Source organism: Lathyrus oleraceus, chromosome 1, assembly GCF_024323335.1.
Source record: "Lathyrus oleraceus cultivar Zhongwan6 chromosome 1, CAAS_Psat_ZW6_1.0, whole genome shotgun sequence".
In the NCBI taxonomy this organism is placed as follows: domain Eukaryota; kingdom Viridiplantae; phylum Streptophyta; class Magnoliopsida; order Fabales; family Fabaceae; genus Lathyrus; species Lathyrus oleraceus.
The window spans coordinates 437,820,266-437,837,188 of record NC_066579.1 but is presented as its reverse complement, the minus strand read 5'-3'; the positions used below and the strand labels follow the sequence as shown (position 1 = coordinate 437,837,188).

The 16,923-nt window shown below is 33.4% G+C and overlaps 1 protein-coding gene across 1 annotated transcript; it reads right to left on the bottom strand.

Annotated features, from left to right (window-relative positions):
- Nucleotides 1-336: 336 nt before the first annotated feature.
- Nucleotides 337-1,171, bottom strand: LOC127115883 (dof zinc finger protein DOF1.5). The gene has a single exon (XM_051047306.1). It carries the CDS (start codon nucleotides 993-995, stop codon nucleotides 510-512), a length of 486 nt encoding a protein of 161 aa, XP_050903263.1. The 5' UTR covers nucleotides 996-1,171; the 3' UTR covers nucleotides 337-509.
- Nucleotides 1,172-16,923: the final 15,752 nt, after the last annotated feature.

Genomic DNA, 16,923 nt, shown 5'->3' with positions numbered 1-16,923 from the left:
TTCTTGAATCATTAAAAAAAACTATTCAACACCTTTCCATTATCCTTTAATCAACATATCGATTTTCTAATCAATTTATCTTTCTCTCAACCCAGTTTTCTTTAACCCATTCTTTGTTTATCATCACTTAATAATAATTCATAAAAAACAAAGACAATGATTCTGATTCTTCAATTGAAGTCTCTACTCATTCTGTTTCTCATGATCTAGCTCACAACACACAAAGTCTTTATTATCTTCATCCTAGAATTATATATATATAGAGAGAGATTGAGTTTAACCAATCTGATGAGAACACAATTTATTTTGTCAAAGTAATCATCATGTATCTTAATCTAAATTGAGAATAAGAAATTATCATTAGATACAAATATACAGTTTAATTTTATAATTTTGAATCGTTTTAATTTGAGACTATATTCTCTAAATACCTCGTCTAAATCTTAAAAACGTAAAATTCATATGAGAGAATGGTTTATTCTCTATCCATAGTGAAAAGAACGAGAGAATTACATCATAGCTAACGAATAACAACCTGAATTCTTTCTCTGCCGCTTACCAGAAAAAACCTCCCGGAAACCACTCTGAGGAATCGTTTCAACCTGCCACTTATCCAAATCAAATCCAAACTTACGTCCATGATCATCAGAATCACCTTCATAAACACAACTTTCCGGCGAACCTCCATCTTCATGACCCGGAGGCTTAGCCTTCCGACGACCGGCACCAACCGGTACGTTACGGAGGGCTCCACCGGCCGTCCAATACCTCTGACAGCTCTTACAAAAATGTCTCGGTTGATTAACGTTGTAGTTGTTGAAATAACAGAATTTGGTTTCCATGCTCTTGCATCTTGGACACGGTATGATCTTGTCTGATCTCTTCTCCACCGTCGGATCTTCTTCGCTTTCTTTCATTTCCACTTCATGTAATTTTATCGTTGCGCCAAATAGCTTAATCGCTGGATTCTCTTCATCTTTTCTCACTTCAGCCATGATGGGTTTTTTCTTAATGAAGAAGTTTTTGGTTGGGGTTGAGGAGGAAATATTATAGACGTCGTGCTTTTATATAGGGAGATAATAAAGTGAAAAGTGCTTATTAGTTAGCATAATTATAAACGAAGTGCTAGACGACAAAAAAAAGCTAAACGTAGGTGGAGTATAAAGTGCTTTTGTCAAAGGAAATGTGAAAAGTGGTTGAGGGTAGTGAATAGAAGAGAACTTAAGAGTTTATTTTAATTGGCCAATGAGGTTTTGAGATAGTCTACGTCATCATCATATGGTGCTGAAATGTCTACAATGTGGGCCTATTCCAGATAGGTCGCTTGCAAAGTGTCAAAAGTTTATGGAGAGGGAATGCATGTACCTTTGTTTGGATATATAGATGTGTGGGAAAGAGAATAAACTTAATTATTCGGTTGAAACTTTCATACTATAATAGTATCATATTAACAATGTCGATATCAAACTACTAATGGTTAGGTGATTAGGATAAAAAAAATATGATTTGAAAACTTATTATAACGTGTATTAGTTTAAAGTGAAACAAATCATTATGACATGATAAATTAACCATGTTATTTTAATTAAAATTTTATCCATCTATCCATCGGGTGAGTTGGGTTTCCAGAGGTATCATGACAAACTACTATCTCAAAAAAAAAAGATATTAAATAATAATTAAATGAAAATTTCGAAGCAAACATAAGGTTATCAAAGTTACCAAATAAACTGAAATATGAGAGAAAAAAAGCAATAAACATAAGTAAGTTTTCAATACCTACGAATCACCATAAAAAACATACATTAGAAATCACCAACAACACTCCGTCAAAGTAGTGTGTCGAAGACTCTCAAATCAATATTGACTTGAACATAGAATAGGGTTATTAGGTCAATCAAAGAAAACAAAAGAGATAGTCCTAAATCTACCAAAGTACCATTTACAAGCAAGAAAGATACTTTTATCTTCCACTCCAACCCCTATAATTGATGTACCTGTAAAGACGCCATAATTTCGAGATTTTCATAATGACTAGACAATTGAGTGTCAAAAATTGGAAATGTCACCTCTAATTTTATATATCTCATCCAAGGAAATAAGAAGTTCAAAAATAGACGATAGATTTATAGGAAAAACTAAAAATCAGCATAACCATCTAAAGATCATATACCACAAGAAAGTTGCAAACTCATCAGTGACAAACAAATGAGAAACTGACTCAACTAATCCTCTACACATAAGGAACATCACACCCTCAAAATCCACAATAACCTTCCGATTAAAACATGCATATCCAAGTGGAAACCTAATGACAGTCGTCATTACGTGATTTTTACGAGAAAATTCAGTTGAAATCGAAAGATTAACGAGCAAAAGTCACGTCAAAGAGTGAAAAATTAGGAAAAAATATATCACAAGGAATAAATAAAGACTTAGTGAAAATATTAAAGAAAAAGTGAAGAAAACTAAGCTTTATATATTGGATTTCTCACGCGCGTGATGCATTTCATTGTGGTGCGATGAAGCTTGTATCGCGGTGTGATGTAAAGGTAACGTGGCACAATGGTATGAATTGCTGACACACATGAATTGTTCTTTAAATATCTTTTTGCTAACTTTTTGAGGAGTACTAAAACTAGGAGGTCAAATCACTACTACGAAAAACACATATCATGACGGTTGAAAAAAAGATACAACCACGTCCGATCAACCGTTGTTAGGTACGATGTGATTGTATATATGATGTTTTCTATCACGGACGTATGACCGTTGTGATAAACTAGGTAGCGCGCTATATATCACAATGGTCAAAGTATACAACCGTTGTGATATAAAACAAATGGCCATGGGTTCAAAACCTAGTGAATGTATGGTTAATAATATTTTGTGCTCTATCTATAACAACGATTGATATAAATAATCATGATTAAATACTTTATTTTTTAAAAAAATATATTTTATTTTTCCATATATTATAGACATGTATTTGTTTTACTAGTATATTGCACATAATTTTCAACTAACACATTAAAAATAAATGTCTAACGTCTAAGGACATCGTCTAAGTCTTCGTCAGAGAAATGTGTCTTGTCGTTAAACGTCTATATAAACAAGTGGAAAAAATTGAAAATCACGTTATTTGAATTATAATAGCAAATTAATATGTTATTGAAAACATTTAATGATACTATATACCTGATCACACGTATCAACAATGTCGGTAGAAACGATGTTAAACATGTGTTTCATTACATAGTACTCACACTCGTATCCCTCTTCTTGTCTCCTCGTCTACAAATTTACACACTTCATGAATATATATTTGTATATAAATGAATGTCAAAATTAATCCATTTACCTTGAGCTCACAAAATGCAAGGTTTTTCTAGAGTTGTTCAATCTATTTTGTCTCTCGACAATCCTGTATATTGAAAATGATTTAAAAATATTACACACTAAGATAACTACAAAATCAAATATAAAATTTCACAAAAAGTCACATAAACATAAAGTTACCTAGTATAGGATAAGTTCTATGTCTAACGAACATGGTGTAGTTACCATATTCGACCGAAGAGATATGATGATCAATTGATAATATTCTCTGAATGAAAAATACAAGCATGTATAATGATTATTTGATAAAACATGAAAACTAACTATAATAGAGAAACCATAATTTTAAAATTACTCACTTATTGAGGAATGGTGTTAAGTAACATTCTTTCTCCTCCGCTATTAGTGATGTTAAGTATTCTTCAATGTTTTTTTTGGAGAATTTTGTAAATAGTACTTTAACTGGATCCAAAAATCTATAAGTATTCGATTTATTTAATTATATACATACATAGTGAATGTACCTAAAAGGTTAAACAAAAAAAAACATGTGAGGAATTAGTTATATACAAAACAATGAATGTACCGTAATGAGATATACTTACGTGCAACAAACTTATAGTAACCTTATGTCCAACTACCGTTTTCCAAATATCACATCCTTTATATATTTAGGAATCCTAAAGAATTCCTTTAACCCCTCAATACATGGATCATGTTCTAAGAGAAAAGTAAACACCTCTTCTTCGTTGCGCATAATGTAAGCCATCATTTTGGAATATGATTCTTCAAAGGGAGTCAATAACCCTTAATGGATATCTCTACCGGTGGGGGAGAATGAACAACTTCCTTTTGTGCATGCATCACGTACAACATTTCTACCAGGAAATTGATCATCAGCATCATCATCTTCATTTGTACACTGTGGGACGGTTCCACAGATTCTCTACATCATAAAATACACACATTAACACAAAACAAAATTAACACAATATATATCATACATTTCAGATAACACAATTCTCACTCTCACATATCATATATAATTCTTTTAATTCTTCCAATTATTTCCTTCGAGTTTTCCGCTCCGCTTCTAACTTCCCGTTAAATTCTTGCTTTTGAGTATCTATCTTCCTCTGAAGATCTTCCAACATTTCATTTTGCACCTCTCCGATGCTTTTTTTAGACGTGCCAAAAAACACTCTCAGGTCGATGCCATCTTCAACCCCACGGGCACGCCCACCATGCTCCTTTGTTCTGATTGCTTCTACTAATATATCATGTCATGGTTCTAGAACAAAGGTGTCTTCACGGGATGAGTTAACCAACAAATCATACATAACATGATAAGACATACATTGTTAATTACCAAAGTGATTTAAATAACACTAAACATATGTACAATAAGTCCTACTTATAATTCTCTCAACTACTAATATGGAGGCATTTGAAGTGTAGTCCTTATTTGGTCTCAATCAATCCCTCTTCCACTTCTCATGTCGTGATGGTGGAGATGGTTTCTAATCATGACTCATGGAGTCCCCGTCTCCTTGCTGTTGTTTTTCAGAAACTATGGTTTTCTCAAGTTTCCGATATCCCCCACGAGACAATCTATCAGGGTATTTTGTTTTTGGATTTGTTCAGCTTTCCCGCTTCACTTTTAACCTGTTATAAACATAGGAAAAATATTGACATCCATGGTTTATCGATAAAATTATAAGAAAATACAACTGGTACTAACCGTGAACTCCTCACTACTACGAGACTTCACAAACTTTTTCCAAACCTTTTTATCAAGATATTTCACCCACGACCGCTCAATATTAGCCTTTAGCTTCGTAATATAGCCACTCGTGAGTCGTGGCTTAAAACTCTTCCAAGTCGTACCAGCATAAGTTATCCATGTTAGAACAAGATTTGGTTTTGGATTTATACCTTTAGTTTTGATGATAACAATGTTTTATTTGTATGAGAATAATTTTGGTACCCTAATGGTTTGTTATTGTGTAACTTTAACAACCATTTCTGATTCTGATCATATGATGTGAACATCATCAGTTTCTGAACTTTGCGTTCCAAATTCGCTTTTACGTTGCTTTTAGAAGTTCTGAAAGACGTTAATATTGTTGCAGCAATGTTCTTTCTTCTTCTGTGTTATTTCACCCATCAGAAGCTTATGAGGAGACTCTATATTGCTGTTGCAATATTCTCTCAATTTCTGCTTTTAGATGTGACTCTGATCAACAAGCTTCTGAAGATTGGCAAGCTTCTGAAGTTATGTTATGTAGATGAAGATTCTGAAGAACTCAAGACAGACGATTGAAGTTATCAAGGTTCTGACTGAGGATTATAAAGACTCTGAAGATTCTGAAGATAATGAAGAACTCAAGTCAGACTACTGACGTTGTCAAGGTTCTAACCCAAGGTTCTGAAGTTTCTGAATCTAGCTTTCTACTTCTTCACTTCATGCTTCAATCATCTTTTATCAGAAGCCAATGAATCTAAAGATAAGATAAAATGAGAATGTGAACAAATACTACATAGTACAAATCAAACAACCTTTCCACTACCTGATTTTGTGGGCAAGGACTATACTATTCATCACACCTGACACTGAATATGTGGGTGAAAGGACAATATGATGTATCATTCATTTCTCATCCAACAGTGGACAACCGCTCAAGGGGCTTTCCCTATTTTTCCCTCCAACGATCACATGCTTACCCTATATAAGCATGCCTTGGAGACTTGAAGAAATTGTTGATATACACAAGTATTTTGACAAGCTAATTTTATTTGTGAAAATCTATCATCTTTTGTATACAGTGTTCTTTAAGTATATATTATTCATTTTGTGTAAATCTACTTTTGTAGAAGCATCTTGTAACACATAAACTTTTATTCAAATTATTTGTTTGATTCCTTAAGGAGGTCATCCCTGAGAAGACAAAGAAGGTTATTCTTTGTGAGTCCTTGAGGAGACTAAGGTTTAGTTGGATCCTTGAGAAGACAAAGAAATGTATTTTTTGTGTTTATTGTAATTTGTTGATTATAGTGGATTAAGTCCTTGTGTATAAGGCAAATCACCTTGGCGGGTGGTCTGGATTAACTTTGAGTTTCAAGTGAACCAGGATAAAAAATATTGTGTTTTTATCTCTTCATTATTTAACTCGTTAGAGGTGTTTTTATTTTGGAAAAAGCTTTTGCTTGTAAAGCCCAATTCAAACCCCATTTTCTTGTGTTTTTCACACCTTCAATTCATTTTTTTCAACTTTGAATCATCACTAAACTCAAATGTAAACTACACATTTAAAACAATAAGTATGTATTAGTGTTTATATAACATAAACTCGAATCGATAAAAAATAAATTTAATACCTGATTGTCTGTCCATATGCTTTTTTCACCTCATCTGGTAGATCCTTCCAATCATCTAATAATATGATGAATTTTCTACGCCTAAGGAGTGCAACATAACTCTTAAACACCGAAGAATGAGGACCATCAAGAATAGACATTAAACTCAACCAGAAGTCTAACACCTGAATTACATACTTTTTTTAATGTAGTCATCATTGTGGCACCTCTTTGGTGTTTTTTTGTGTTCTCCTAATTCAAAATTGCGAATCATTTTTCATGGTTTCATTTGTATACGTAGCTTCGTCTCTACTAGATAAAGAAGAGACCATCTATCTGTCGCATCTCGAAAAATATGATTCCTCGCGATGGTCGCGGAAAAATAGTTCAAACAGAATCGCCAATGAACTTTATTTATTCCAATGAAGGAATAGGAAAATATCGATAAAACCTTTAAAAATAGAATAATGGTCGTCGCAACCATATTCGAGCTCGGGAGTCGATTACACAAGGGAAAAGTATTAACACCCCTCACGTCTGTTGTACTATACGGAAACCTTTTAGTCTAATTTGCGATTTGAATGTTAGCTAATGTTATTTGTTTCCTTCGAGTGAATAAAAGATTGAAAAGAGAAATGAATGGAAACCTCAGAAATGGGGAAAAGGGAGGTTTTTTATTAGTGTGCTCGCCAAGATCTAGCAAACTCGTTCCTATGTATCCTTATGGTGCAATAAGAAAATCAAAGTATTCGTAGTTCGGGGAACTACGGTTGGTTATTATCTTTTAATAAACAATTGTTTAGATCGCATTCTAAAGGCTAAATGTTGGTTTGTCTACTCTCATCGGAGTCTTAAGCACTAGTTTGTTATGCGTGTTAGAAAGGATTAAACAATGTTCTATCTGAAAAGAGTTTTGATAAGTTAGATTAATATGTTAAATGTTTTATTTGGATGACGATTACTCGGATAATCGAGTAAGGCAACTCGTATCCAAATAATCGAGGAGAGGAATCGAATTCTCTTGATCATCTCCCTTTCCATCCTTAATTATAAAAAGGTTTGATGGTAGTTAAGGTATTTTAAATATAGGACGAATACTTGGATAATCGAGTAAGGCAACTCGTACTCAAGTAGTCGGGAAAGGGAATTGAAGGCTCTATACCACTTTCTTTTCATCTAAGTGATTATGAAAATAGATTTGTGTATGGTTGATATGTTTGGATAAACGAAAAACACTTGAATGGCTGGGCAAGGGAACTCATATCCAAGCATTTAAGGAAAGGAATCGGAGGCTCTAGACCATCTCCCTTTTCGTTTAAGTTATTATATATAAAAAAAAGTTTTGATTTAATCGGGTTTAGAAGTTTTTTAGATAAATGATAATTGTTTGACTAACCGAGTAAGAGAACTCGTATTCAAACAATAGAGGATAGGAGTGTTAGATTAATATATATATATATATATATATATATATATATATATATATATATATATATATATATATATATATATATATATATATATATATATATATATATAGATCCTATGTTCTTGATAACAAAAGAACAACAAGATCAATAAAACAAAATGCAGAAATAGAATTAGAGGTTTTGCGTCCAGCCATTATTGCAGTGTTGTGAGTGCACTGCCTTTGATTCTTCCAAGCTCTTGCTCTCTCAATATAGATGGTGTATTTCTTTTCTGATGAGAGAAAGCTTTGGGGACCAAAGACTATTTATAGGCTTTACTCTACCATCAAGAATTTAAAGCCATTAAAACTCATTACCACCCAATTAAATGGTCATATCAATTTACATTAAAACCAAAATAAATCATACCCTTTTCAAAACCAAAATCCCAAAACTATGGACCACATTAAAATTGGTTTATTATTATTAATAATAATTATAATAAAAATAAGAAACCGTTACATTCTCCCACTTGGTCCATAGAACTGATTATTGGCATAAATGAGTCATGGAAAACTTACTCAAGAAATAAATATGTAAATCATAGAGATAGTCCCTCTTAAAGCGAGTAGTCTCATCTATGTATTACAACATGTCTATTTTCAAGTATATATATATAATGTGGTAACTAACTTGATGAATAAACCAATGTTTACTCTTGGTCCAGATGTAACATATTTTCTCAAACTGATGTGCGCATGAAAATGAGAAAACATCACAATATAAGAGTTTTATTAATAAACTGTATGTATACAATCATAAGGAGGACCCAAGTCCCATGTTCTCTACATGATCCTTAAATTTTATTGGTGGCATGCCCTTAGTCAAAGGATCATCGATAATTAAATCAGTACTAATGTGATTAATAACTACTATTTTATCTTTAACTCTTTCTCTAATGGCTAAATACTTTATGTCGATGTGCTTGCTTCAACTTCCACTTTTATTGTTCTTAGCCATAAAGGCAGCTGCTGAATTATCGCAAAAAATCTTCAGAGGTTTAGAAATAGAATCCATGATTCTAAGCTCAGAAATAAAACTCTTAAGCCATATACCATGAGAAGTAGCCTCAAAATAGGAGGCAAACTCGACTTCCATAGTAGAAGTAGCAACCAAGGTTTGCTTAGTACTTCTCCATGAAATAGCTCCATCATCCATCATAAAAATATATCCTGATGTTGATTTGCGAGAATCAACACAACCAGCAAAGTCGGAGTCTGAATAGCCTATGACATCAAGATTTTCCGTCTGCCTATACATTAGCATGTAATCTTTTGTTCCTTTAAGATATCTCAACACCTTCTTTGCAGCTTTCCAGTGATCCATACTTGGATTACTCTAATATCTTCCTAAGATTCCAACAACAAATGCAATGTCGGACCTTGTGCATACTTGAGCATACATAAGACTTCGAACAACAGAAGCATATTGAATGTTCTTCATTTGTTCCCGCTCTAAATCATTCTTAGGGCATTGATTCAAATTAAATTTATCGCCTTTGACAATGGGTGCAACACTTGGTGAACAATCTTTCATTCTAAATCTCTCTAAAACTTTATTGATGTAGGTTTCTTGCGATGGACCCAAAATTCCTCGAAGTCTATCTCTGTGGATCTTAATGCCAATGACATAAGATGCCTCACCCATATCCTTCATATCAAAAATTTTAGAGAGGAATTGTTTCACCTCATGTAGAAAACCTTTATCATTGGCTGCAAGTAGTATGTCATCCACATACAAAATGAGAAAACAAATTTTACTCCCACTGACCTTCTGGTATATACATTGATCCATGGGGTTTTCAATAAACCCAAATGAGGATATCGTTTCATGGAATTTAAGATACCATTGACGAGAGGCTTGTTTTAACCCATATATGGATCTCTTAAGCTTGCAAACCAAATGCTCACCACTATTAGAAGAGAAACCTTCAGGTTGTTTCATATAAACCTCCTCCTCTAAATCACCATTAAGAAAGGCTGTTTTCACATCCATTTGATGCCACTCAAGGTCAAAATGTGCAACTAATGTCAAGATGACACGAAGAGAATCTTTCTTAGATACAAGAGAAAAAGTATCAGTGTAATCGATTCCCTCCTTTTGAGTAAATCCCTTAGCAATGAGTCTGGCTTGTATCTCTCAGTGTTACCTAATGAATCTTTCTTGGTTTTAAAGACCCATTTACAACCAATGGCCTTTGCCCATTAGGTAACTCTACAAGATCCCATACGTCATTGTTTTTCATGGAATTCATTTCATCATTCATGGCATCATACCACAAATTTGACTCTTTGCAACTCATGGCTTGTCCAAATCTCTCAGGATCATTCTCAGCTCCAACGTTATAGTCAGATTCTTGTAGATACACAATTTAATCATTAGGAATAGCTGATTTTCTTGTCCTAATAGATCTTCTTAATGTTTGATCAACATTTTCTTGTGGATCTTGTTGTTCAACTAATTATTCATCATCTTGATGACCAACTTGATTTACTGGATCATCAGTAGCTTGTGGAGTCTCGATGATTGGTTTATCAACGTCCATTTGAACTTGAGGGATGTTGTAAATAGTAACCAATATATTACTTGAAGTGGAAGGTTCATACTCTATATGATCATGCATAGAAATTGAATTTTTGATTTGATCGCTCCCACTAGTCAAATGATTTTCAAGAAACTTTGCATTTCTTGACTCCACAATCCTAGTTGTATGAGATGGACAATAAAATCTATAACCTTTAGACCTTTCGGCATATCCAATGAAATACCCACGAATGGTCCTCGGATCTAGTTTCTTTTCTTGTGGGTTATAAATCCTCACCTCAGACGGACATCCCCAAACGCGCATATGTCGTAAACTCGGCTTCCATCCTTTAAATAACTCAAATGGTGTCTTTGGGACAACCTTGGATGGAACCCGGTTTAGAATATACACAGCCGTCTTTAGTGCTTCATTCCATAATGATTTAGGAAGATTAGAGTTGCTAAGCATACTCCGCACCATGTTCAATAATGTTCGGTTTCTTCTTTCTGCAACACCATTTTGGTTCGGAGAACCGGGCATGTGTATTGGGCAACAATCCCATGTTCTTGAAGAAACTTAGCAAATGGACCAGGTGCTTGTCCACTCTCAGTGTATCTACCATAGTATTCACCACCCCGATCTGATCTCACTATCTTTATTTGTTTTCCCCACTAGTTCTCAACTTCAGCCTTAAAGACTTTGAAGGCATCCAATGCTTCATATTTATTGTTAAGCAAATAAATATTCATATATCGTGAGTAATCATCTATGAAAGTGATGAAATATATTTGACCATGTGCATCCATATCAGGACAACATATGTCTGTATGAATTATTTCTAATATACTTGAACTTCTATTGGCACCTTTCTTAGACATGTTGGTTTGCTTTTCCTTAATGCAGTCAACACAAGTTTCAAAGTCAGCCAAATCTAGAGTATTAAGTACCCCATCTATTACTAACCTTTTAATTCTCTCTATGGAGATATGTCCTAATCTCCGATGCCATAACATAGAAGAATTCTCATTAATATTACACCGCTTAGTGCCAGTTTGAACATGCATTGAACTATAAATGGATTCGATTTGTAAATTAATATGATAAAGACCATCAGACAATATACCATTCCGAACATATTCCGAATTATAAAATAATTCAAACAAGGTGTCTTTAAAATTAAAGGAATATCCTTAAGGTACAAGTCTAGAAACTGAAATCAAGTTTCGTGAGAAACTTGGTACATAAAAGGTCCTTTCTAATTTTAAAACAAAATCATTATTCAAAATTAAATTGCAAGTTCCAATAGTTTCCACATGTGAGCCCATCCTGCTTTCTGATAGGACAGTTCACTCACTTGCCACTGGCTTCCTTAGCTTTTGCATACCCTGTAAGGAATTTGTTATATGGATTGTTGATCCAGAATCAATCCACCAGGTGTTAATATTAACATCGGTCATATTAGATTCATAACAAACAAATGAGAATAAATTACCTTTCTTCTCAAGCCATTCTTTGAATCCAGGGCATTCCTTCTTCATGTGTCCTCCCTTTTTACAGAAGTAACACTTTGCTTCTTTCTTGATATCACCTTGCGGTGGTATTTTGAACTTCCCTTTCTGATTGGCTTGTGACTTGTCAGTTTTGAAAGCTATGTTCTTCCCGTGAGTGCTTGTCAGCAATGCACTCTCACTCTGTTCCATTACAAGCCTTTCTTCTTCCTGAACACACATGGTCATTAATTCATTGATTGACCATTTGTCTTTATGTGTATTTAGGAGATCTTGAAAGGCTCATACTCAGACGGAAGAGAGTTCAGAATATAGTGCATCAGGAAGGAGTCAGACATATCAACCTCAGGTTTCTTAAGTTGAGCTGAAATGTCACGCATTTTCATTATGTGCTCACGCACACCTTTCACACTAGTGAGTCGGTAGGAGGAAAATTTCATAATTAATGTGCTTGCCAAAGCCTTTTCAGAAGTGACGAGCTGATCGTCAATGGCTTTCAGCAAATTACAGACATTCTAATGCTGATCGATAAACCACGTGTTCCACCTGTGACCTTAGTCTTAATGAACATCACACTGAGCCGGTTGGATCTCTCCCACCGCTCATATAGTGCGATTGCAGCTAGAGTACTTTCATCTATAATTGCAGGTGGTTCGTCTTTCCTAATAGCATAATCTATGTTCATCCATCCTAGATGGAGGAGAATTCTTTCCTTCCACACCTTATAGTTATCTCCTCTGAGCTCGGGAATATCACATCGGATATCAGAAAAATTAGCAGGTTGAGAAGCTAAAAAGATAAACAAAATTGATGTCAAAATTTGAGGCATAAATATTATCCAAGTTGTATGTATTATCAATATAAACATACCATAAAATAAATCTTCCAACATAAAAATTACCTGTGGGCTAAATTTTAATGTAATAAGATTTAAAAAAAATTGCGATAGATTTTTCAAACCTCACACTTTACGTGCATGATATAATTTTGTTTTTCTATCCAAAATTAATACTTTATGATAAAACTATCAAATTATGTACCAATTCATAATTCATGTGGGCAAGTTATGAAAATATTTTGACATTTTATCCTAATTAATCATACAAATATAATAAAAATTTCTATAGGATAAAATTCATTATACCACATATAATTAATTACAATTTTATGTCTAATAATTTATGTGATCTCAAAACTTTAAAAAAATAATCTCAATTAATTTAAGGATGCTGTGGTTAATCAAAATTATAACGATCACTAGACATAGTAACTCAATTATATGAGAGAACAAAATTAAATAAATAAGATCTCTTATACAATTGCTTAACAAAATAATAACATTATAAATCAATTTTAATTTATGCACAAGTTTAATTCAAAGATGAAATAATAAGGCATAATGATCAGTAAAAATGAAATCATATGGATATGAACAGAATCAAAATACATGTTTAACAAAGCAGTCCATCGGTAACACTCATGTATCCCATGGATCAGGACATGGATTCAATACCGTAAGTTTCCAGGAAAAAAAATTTAAAAAGTAAATTATTTAATCTTTTGATATGTTTTGAAACATAATATTTGAAAATTCAAAACTCAAAATTAAATCACAAAAAAATATCGAATATGGAAGAATCATTCAAAAATAAGGCAAAGGCAGTAAAGGCTCTGATACCAAATGTTAGATTTATATATATATATTGATCTTATGTTCCTGATAACAAAAGAACAACAAGGTCAATAAAACAAAATGCGGAAATAGAATTAGAGGTTTTACCTCTAGCCATTGTTGTAGTGTTGTGCGTGCACTGCCTTTGATTCTTCCAAGCTCTTGCTCTCTCAATATAGATGGTGTATTTTTTTTCTGATGAGAAAAAGCTTTGGGGACCAAAGACTATTTATAGGCATGATTCTACCATCAAGAATTTAAAGTCATTAAAACTCATTACCACCCAATTAAATGGTCATATCAGTTTACATTAAAACTAAAATAAATCATACCCTTTTCAGAACCAAAATCCCAAAACTATGGACCACATTAAAATTGGTTTTTTATTATTAATAATTATTATAATAAAAATAAGAAACCGTTACAAAGAGTTGAAGGATCAAAATCATCTTCCCTTTTCATCTCTAATGAAATGGTGGTTAATCGTGATTAGGTACTTTAATTTGATTTGAATAAAAATACTCGATGTTGGATCGAGATTTGAATTTGTGTTTACGGATAAATTGGATTATATTTAGTGAATCAATCATCTAATCGATTAATTAATAATCGAATAGGTCTCATTGTAAGAAAAAGCTCAAGAGTAAGCTATGTGAGGTTGATAACGATGCTAAAAGCAATCGACTTACAAAGGTATGGAAATGAGGCTCGATATTGAATCGAGAATTGTGTGATCTTTAAATGATTTAATATAACACTTATAGTGATTATTGAGTAAAGGTCATTATGAAAATATAACTTAAAGCATGAATTACTCAAAACTAGAAATTGCACAAGTGAGTTTAATCAAGCACATATAGAATGATAATTCAAACGAAATCTACAAATTAAACGAATAATTAGTTTTAAATTAAAAAATCAAGTATTAAAAATAATAATTAAATAAATAAGATGTTATTATTTTATAACATTAATATGCTTTTTCTTAAAAGAGATGTATATAATAGAAAATGAAAGAAATAAAAAGCAAATAATAAAAATAAAATGGAAATGGACTGAATTTTAATAGGCCCAAACATGGGCGCGTCAAAAAAAGGAAAAAGAGGGGTACAACTGGTTTGGGACGCTCCTAAGTCCAAATCAAAGACCCAAACCAAAAGGGAAATTTGTTGGGCCCATAGTCAACTTAGTTGACTTCTCAAAAAAATTGACCGTCAGATCATTATATCTGACTTGGTCAACCATCATGGACGGTGAGGATTCACTGAGCACAATGATATAATAGGCCTCCCTATCCACAACCATAAGGCCCAACTAAAGAGAACAATGACAAGTGTCTCTTGGGTAGAGACACTTGTTACCACTGGATCGGACCTCCAAAGAAACAAATAAATCTCATATTATCACATGAAACCAAACCAATTCTCAAAACATTTCTCTCTCCGATAGAGTGTCCCGAGCTCTACAAATGCTCGTCCTCTCTTCGATGCTCTTTCTCCGGAGAAGATGGTGGTTGTCGGCCAGGAACAGCGGCGCCACCGTCTTCTCTGGTGAACCACCACCCCTAAATCCAAAACCTAAAACACTAACCCCCCTCATTTCTTCTCTACTATCCAAATCCGACCTTGTTTTCACCCAAATCCTCCTCAAATGGACGGACCGAAGCTCAACAGAATATTAAAACCAAAATAACAAAAACAAAACCAATCAAGAAAAAACTAAGCTAAATACCCATAAAAACACTATTTGGAACCGAGATCAAAGAAAGAAGAACGTCAAAGAGGAAACCATGATTTTTTAAATTAGGGTCTAATTATCACGAGTTTAAGGAAGTCACCATGGGGGTTTTGATCTAAATCATATGGCGATGGAGCTAGTGCAGAAGGATTGAAGAAAAGAACAAGAACTTACCAAATCGGAGCTAAATTGAGAGACTCTCTGGTGAAATAGATAAGTCTTCTTTGCTCTTTTACACTTTTAAATATCCTACTCCTCTTCTTGTTTCTTTTCAAGCTTTGCTGTTGTTTGGCTTAGATTTAGGTTTAGCTCGAATTATCTCAGAGTTTCAATGAGAAACTCTGAGTAATTTATTAGTCCCGAGCTTTTAGTGAGGTTTTGGTAGTGTTTCCACAGGGTATTCCTCCCTTTATGAATGGAATAGTGCCTCTATTTATAGGAGTGGATGGGTGAGCTGGAGATATTCCTGAATTAAGATGTTAGAGAGGTCTTGTGGAATCCCTGATTTTGTGGGATCTTTCGTGAGTGGGATTGTCATGAATTTGCTGCTTAAAAATGCCATTTGTTATATACTCCCTCCGTTCCTTTTTAAGTGTCCATTTCTTATAAAAAAATTGTTTCTTTTTATTTGTCACTTGCAAAGTTCAAGGTAATATTAATTAAAATTTTGTCAAAATTACCCCTACGTAATTATTACAGAGAGAGAAAAAGTAAAGTGAATGTAATAAATAATTAAGGGTACTATAGGTAAAACAAGAATTATTATTTGAAAAGTAACAATAATGATTAGTTTCCTTGGTATATGTAAAAAGTCAAAAAATGACACTTAAAAAGGAACGGAGGGAGTATGTTTGTACCTTGCTGACACCACATTTTCTTGTGGTCCCCAACACTTGCCGCACACATTTCCATTGTAAATTAAATCACTTATTTCAGATTGTTTTGCCTTGCTATTACGTGTTATTTTACGTCCATTATTTGAGTAATGTTGGTTGTATTTTTTGCTGCAATCAACAAGTTTGTTATCATGTTGTTATTAATTTTATTATGAACTAAATATGAGAAAAATGGTAAACATGATTGCTATGGTGTTGGCTATGGGACTGGCAATTGTTGATGTGATATTGCAGAACCTGGAGAAATTGTATTCCGTGCTTCTTGATGTTGATTTGTAGGCCATCTACCTTATTCATTGGAATGGCATATTTGTGGGTAAGGACATCTTCCAAGTACCTCTTAACTTCGATCACGGATGCATTCTCGATGGGAAATGCAATTTTCTTAGTGTTCTTGAAATGAATTCTAAGTCTGCACTTC